The 6,824-nt window shown below is 47.1% G+C and overlaps 1 protein-coding gene across 1 annotated transcript; it reads right to left on the bottom strand.

Annotated features, from left to right (window-relative positions):
• Positions 1–344: 344 nt before the first annotated feature.
• On the bottom strand, positions 345–3,953 carry LOC120723427 (DDRGK domain-containing protein 1-like). The gene is made up of 8 exons (XM_040014859.1): positions 3,743–3,953; positions 3,074–3,223; positions 2,628–2,746; positions 2,416–2,517; positions 2,213–2,335; positions 2,104–2,142; positions 1,923–2,028; positions 345–659 (listed from the first exon to the last, which is right to left on the bottom strand). The coding sequence occupies exons 1-8, from the start codon at positions 3,828–3,830 to the stop codon at positions 499–501; spliced, it is 888 nt and encodes a 295-aa protein (XP_039870793.1). The 5' UTR covers positions 3,831–3,953; the 3' UTR covers positions 345–498.
• Between the last annotated feature and the right edge of the window lie 2,871 nt (positions 3,954–6,824).

Here is a 6,824-nt window from a genome sequence, read left to right as displayed (position 1 = left end):
GATTGGGCCCCTACACCCAGTTTCACACCTTGGCTCAGGCGATTAGAGGATCATCAGGGGGTCCTTTTGTCCCTCTGTGGGGGGGAACTCCCGCTAGGTTTATATCTGGGACTCTCCACCATTTGACCTTAGAACTGAAGAAGCTTCTCGGATGAGAGGTGAAACGTCTTCAAGCAACTTAAAGAAGTCCAGACGTTTTTCTCTCCAAGTTCCTTAGACTACGATGACCTGAATGACTGAGAACCTTCACAGACATGAGTGTGGGGTGTTACTTTGAGCCACTGAGTTGCTTCACAACTCCAGTAAAGAAGAAACGCCGTTGTGCAAATGCAAAAATACACGGGTCACTGATAAAACTCAGGATTTGTTTATTCCAGTTTGGCTGAAATCCTCATACTGGGAGGTCAACTGTAACCTGACGTCTGCTGAGCCACACAGGATGGCAGTGAAGAGTCCAGCTGTGTGTCAACAGCCACTCAAGGATGTGTCCACAGAGTGTCAGGCAGCACTGCGACTCTCAGGCATCAGGTTGATCAGAGAGTTGCTGGCCTGAGCCAGCTCTGTGATGGACACTCGGCCTCGCTGCCTGATGAACTGAGCCACCGAGTCCAGCTCTCCTGGAGTGATGGAGATAAACTTCCCTCTGTCATCAATCACACCTGCAGACAACAAGTAAACAGTGAATGCACCATTTCTTATACAGCACCGTTCTACTCAGTCTGAGCACTCAAAGCGCTCTGCACATTCACACATTCAAGGGCTTTTTTCTAAGCACTTCCCATCTAAGGCTACGTTCACACTGCAGGCGAAAGCGCATCAAATCCGACTTTTTTGACCCTATGCGACTCATATATCCGATCATGGTGTGACAGTGTGAACGGCACAAATCCGATATTTTCAAATCCGATCTGGGTCACTTTCATATGTGGTCCTGAATCCGATACATATCTGATGTTTCAGAAAGCGACTGCTGTTTGATGGTCGTGTCGCATTGAATCAGTCTTTTACGTCACTGACACAAGACAGACGCCAATTATCAGCACCGGAGAAGACATCGTGAACGCTTCCTGTCCATCCAGTGTAGATGTCAGTGAAACTGTTGGGAAGACAACGTTGGAGAAACGTGAACATTTTATTTATACTGTATAATCTGCAGATTCTGACAGAAATCTGCAACTATCCTTTGAAGCACCGCTCCTCTAAAACAGCAATAAGGATCATTATTAGGTTATTCACATTATTATGTAAATAACAAAATAACTTAACGCAAAAATTGGGAAACGTAAAGTCCGAAGTCTTTATATTAAGGTCCATCAGTCAAACAATACTGTTGCTCTGGGTCTGAACAGCGCGTGTTGTGTGTGACGTCTTCTTTTGCACATGCGGCCGCTTTGAGCGTTCACACTAGAGCGCGTTTGCTGTCACATTTTATTTGTAGTGTGAACGAGCAGACAAAAAAATCGGATTTGATCAAAAACTCAGAATCGAGCATTAAGACCTGCAGAGTGAACGTAGCCTCACGTTCACTCAGCAGACTGGGAATGAACCACCAACCTTCTGGTTAGGTGACCTGCTCTACCACCTGAGCTAAAGCCACCCCACAGGTCACTGTAGGGTCTGCCTTCTAGATACTGCATCAGCACTTCATAATAGCAACCAGAACCAATGCTCAGACAGTTACGTGGACATCTGGTGGCAGCATCGAGCACAGAAGCTCTGTGCTTACTGCCAGGAACGAGCTGAAGTCGTCCATGAACATGTGGGAGGATGTGCAGTCGGGCTCACTCAGGACGAATGATCCTTCACAACAGCAACTGTCAGCCTGATTTTCCTCATTAATTATGTAATTAATTCCTCTTCTGGCCTCCTGGCATATTGGATCTGACATGTTCAGTGTATTTGAACAGTCTTGACGCGCTAACCTGTGAGGGAGCCTTCAGCCAGCAGGTCCTGCAGTCTGCTGATGGCATCTTGTGTCCTCATCCCAAAATGAGAAGCCAGATCCTCCAGGAGAACCACCTTAGAGGTCTGCAGCAGAGGAGACAGTTAGAAAGACGCCGACTGATGTCAGCAGGGGAGCAGCGGCGGAGTGGGCGGCCTTACCTCGATGTACTGGATGAATTCTTGCAGCAGGTTGCGTGACTGAGAATACACAAGCAGAGGTTTACTCCAAATAAAACAGGAGTGTTTACCATAATGTCTCCGGTCTGACCTGGTCCTCAGAGAGCTGCTCCTCCTCTCCCTGCTCTTCTACGATAAAGGAAGCCTTGAGTCTCAGGTACTCTTCCTCCTCGCGCTTTTCCTGCTCCTCTTTAGCTCGGCGCTCCTGCTCCTCCTGAGTGGAGAGCAGCACAGAGCATCAGCATCTGATCACGTGAGCACCCGAGGAAAGCTGCTGAGGAGACTCGGTGAGACCTGTTTCTGTTCCAGCAGCCGCTCCTTCTCCTCGGCCTGCTGCCTCTCCTGTTCTCTGAGCTCCTGCATCCTCCTCCTTTCCTCCCTTTCTTCCATCTCAGCCTGAAAATAGTAAACTGTAAAGTGACTTTGAAGACAGTGCAGTAGAACAGAGTTCATTAAAAACCAGTAGATCGAAAAGAGCCCTGAGTGGACAGTGGAGCGTGTCTCACCTCCCTCTGGGCTTTCTTGGCTTGTTTCTCCTCCAACTTCCGCTGCTTCTTGGCTCCGACCTTTGCAGTCGGCTGGAAGCTCTGCTGCTCCGCCTCGTCTTCCTCCACAGGCTCCTCCTCTGAAAGCAGCAGGACACACTCATTCTCATGTATAAACAGCACCTTTACTGTGTGTTTTGCATTTGATCAGCAGAAGTGGAAACAGAAAAAAGGGGGGTGAAATCACGTCATAAATACTCAGCAAAAACTGGGAAAAGCCAAAGTTTAATGTTGAAATTCATCTTTGTGTGATGAACATGCAGGGACATTATGAGGGACATTTGTCCCACACAGGAAGCCTGTGCTTCTGCTCGGAGAGGCCCTCATGAAACATACGCTCCGAGAGCTCAACCACGAGCCGAGCAGACTCTTCCAGCACACTAACGTGTTTATTTCAGGGGCTTTACCGCGTTCCACAGCTTCTCTCTGAGGTCGTCTGTTTGCCATCACACTGGCCAGGTTCCTTCTCCTGCGAGGCATGCCGGCTCCTCGCTCCTCTGCTGCTCGCTGAGGGGGCCCCGCTGCACGCACAACATCCCTGCGCTGGTCCTCGTCGGCTGAGCACACAGCACAATGAAACTATGAGCCATGCACACACTTTGTCAATTATGTAAATATTTAAACTGGGGGGGTGACCACATAAAACTGGGGTTTTGTCTGTTTCGGTGAGTTTAAACGCCATCAGATACAGATTCAGGCCAAAGCTGGTGTAAGTCTGCCGTGTCCTCATGTCCTGGCTTCAGCCACGGGCTGATGACACGTTCAGGCCCACATCAGCTCTGCACAGCTGCACGCTGACAGCACGCGTGACGTTTCCATTCCCACTGCCCGACGAGCTTTAACACCAACATCTGATGAACTCATTATTTACAACCGGCTGTCAGCGCGCTATGAGCCGGATCGACACGTTTACGGCTTCACCAAAGAGCCGAGCTGTCAGAGCTACAGGTGCTGCTCAGCGTGTGCGAGCTGCTCATCTACCAAACAGCGTCTGAAACGAGCAGCCTGGACTGCGGCATGTCGGCATCCAGGCAGCGGGCCCACCGCTGCAGCCGAGCGCAGTGAGGCGGTCCTACCTGCCCGCGTCTGCCTCCGCACCTTCACGGCAAACAGTATGAGGACGACGAGGACAGCGGCAGCTATCACATACAGCGCTACATCCATAGCTGCCCGGGAAATACTCTGAACGGAATCTGTTCCTTTATCCCGTCTATTCCACTGTGACAGCTCAGTACTAACGCTGCTTCTTCTTCTTCCTGCTTCTGCTTCTTCTTCGCGTGTTTTGGTGAACCGATAGAAAAGGGACATAGCGCCACCTGCTGTGTTGGAGTTCTCAGTACAGCTGCTGTATGATGACCACAGAAAATAATGAAGTCAATTCATTAATTTGGTTTTCTGGAAATCTGTTTGCAGCCTCTGCTGTCTTCGTCTTTATCCGGGTATCCACCAACCTGAACACCGGAGATCAGATCTGATCTGGGTACAACTGTGCAGGGCCGTGCAGAGAGGTTTAAAGGGGCGGGTGCTCAAAGTTAAAAAGGGGCACATTGAACCAGGCTGAATAACAACAACACACATTCATCAAGAATCTAATATGGGCAACAAGGCAAAGCAAACATCGCCGATGTTTTACCTGATGGGTACATGGTAAATGGTCTGCATTTGTATAGCGCTTTTCTAGTCCTTAAGGACCCCAAAGCGCTTTACACTACATTCAGTCATTCACCCACAGGCGATAGCAGCTACATTGTAGCCACAGCCACCCTGGGGCGCACTGACAGAGGCGAGGCTGCCGGACACAGGCGCCACCGGGCCCTCTGACCACCACCAGTAGGCAAACATGGGGTTAGTATCTTGCCCAAGGATATTTGGCATGCAGCCAGGAGGCAGCCTGGGATCGAACCACCATCCTTCTGATTAGTGGGTGACCTGCTCTTCCACCTGAGCTACAGCCACAGTACAATGTTGCTGTTGAGGGGTTTCTGCTGCTCCTGCTGCTGATAGGAGGGCAGGGCTGTGTTGATCTGAGACTGTAGACATTAAAAAGTCCACAGCTGATTAAACAAGTGTCATGAGATAATAACTAAATGCAAAGATTGGTGACAGCGCTTGGAACCATAAGGCAACAAAAAACTGTGAGAAATAATTTAGGCTCTGCCTGTGAATCACTCTTTGCTTCTCTTCTTCCTTCCATCCCATCATTTCATATATCACTCTCCACTTGCTGTCTTTCTGAGAACAAGGCACAACTTGCTATTGCAATAAACTATAATCTAATTATCCACATCTAAGAACTCCAGCACTTAATCTATAATAAAATGATGACAGAAAAATGTTATAGCACTGCCTTTAGTAGCCTCACACAGCTCCTGCTGTTTCCTCCTCATGTCCTTACCAGCCATGTCTGCACAATGTTATATCATGAGTAATAATTTTTTTTAAAAATCCATCTAAATAAAACACACACATGCACGCACACACAGTGACATTTTAGACCTTCTTCAGAATACTGTATATACTATGGGCATCACTGTGCTGATCCAGAATCCTTACATTATTATTTATTACTAGAGCTACAATAATAAAGCAAAGAGGAGGGGGAAGTAATAAACATGAAATAATGTATTTATGATGATTCCATGTGTTTCACTATCCACTCTGTGTAGGGGCAAAGCTTATTACATGTTTAAACTGTAGAGATACAATCATTTTACTGCTGTAAAATCCAAATTTTGTCTTATTTAAAATATAAATCTAATATAATCTGCTTCTTAATGTATGTTCTTTAAAATACAGTGTGTGTTTTTAATATATTATAATTATAATAATTATTATGTGGACATGCATATTAGATCGTTTTTAGTGAAACAACAAAAGGGCACTTTGGGCACCCATCAGGAAAGGGGCGGGTGCTCAAGCCCCTCTAGCCCCCCCCCCCTGCACGTGCCTGCAACTGTGTTCACACGAAAGGGATGGCACTGGTTGTACTGGTCACTCTGGCATGAACCGCACACCCGAGCCGATCCCACAAGTTAGTGATGGATACATGAAGCGCACTGAAGCTTGTATTGAAAAGAGGTTCTCAACACTGTCCTCTTTGGTAGCGACATATGAAGAGCAGCTTAAATCCACGCGTCCATGCTCCGCTTATCCTCAGGGTTGAGATAAACTGGTCATTATGATTGCCCACCAATGTTCCCTCTAAACTGCGCGCGTGCGCAATTGCGCACTGCTGGCACGTCTCTGCACAGAAAATCTGCGTTGCGCACAAAAAAACAAATCTCACCTGAATTGAAATTAAAAGTAAAACTTCAACAATCCTGTTCTGCAGTGTTAGTCAGTGACTGGCTGCTCCTGTGTGGGATCAGAACGATGCCACCTTATCCCACAGTCCAGCCAATGATGCGATTCACACACGCAGCTGATCCACGTCGCTGACAGGCTATGACAGCGTCCTTATGTGCGACACCGGTGTTTTAGCAAAGTGGCTGATGTGGAGTGAAGCCACGTTAATGACAACGTGGACAACCATTGGAGACGTGAGCAGGACAGACGGAACAACTGACGGACAAAGTGTGGACTTTATACCAGTTTGTAAATTAGAGTTTAAACATTTTAGGAGTGACGGCGTGTTTGAGATGTGAGAGATTTGAGACGTTTAGCGCAAATCTTGTGTAGTGAGTGTGTAGTTAGTGTGTAGTGAGCGTGTAGTGAGTGTGTAGTGAGTGTGTAGTGAGTGTGTAGTGAGTGTGTAGTGAGTGTGTAGTGAGTGTGTAGTGAGTGTGTAGTGAGTGTGTAGTGAGTGTGTAGTGTAGTCAGTAGTGTTGTTGTGTGTCAGAACAATGAGGCGACTGCTGAGTGTTACAGGTGTTACAGCAGTGACACATCTGCTGCTGTCAGGCCTGCAGGTATCAGGCTGTTGTTCTCCTTCATCTCATAGTGGACACAAATTATTTTTGGAGCAGCACAAATAATTTGTGTGGCATCAGATTTGATGCAGAACAGCTGATTGTTCTGTAAATAGTTTGAAATGTTTGTTTTTAGGTAAACAGCTGCAAAAAACTTTGTTGTTTGCATAACTCAGTTACTTTTTTGAAGAAGTAACTATATAATTAATTGCCCAACATTGGTCATTATTTACTGTATTTGCAGACAGAG

This window comes from Simochromis diagramma, unplaced genomic scaffold (genome assembly GCF_900408965.1).
Source record: "Simochromis diagramma unplaced genomic scaffold, fSimDia1.1 OVJJ01000165.1, whole genome shotgun sequence".
Classification (NCBI taxonomy): domain Eukaryota; kingdom Metazoa; phylum Chordata; class Actinopteri; order Cichliformes; family Cichlidae; genus Simochromis; species Simochromis diagramma.
This window is presented reverse-complemented; position numbering and strand designations above follow the sequence as displayed.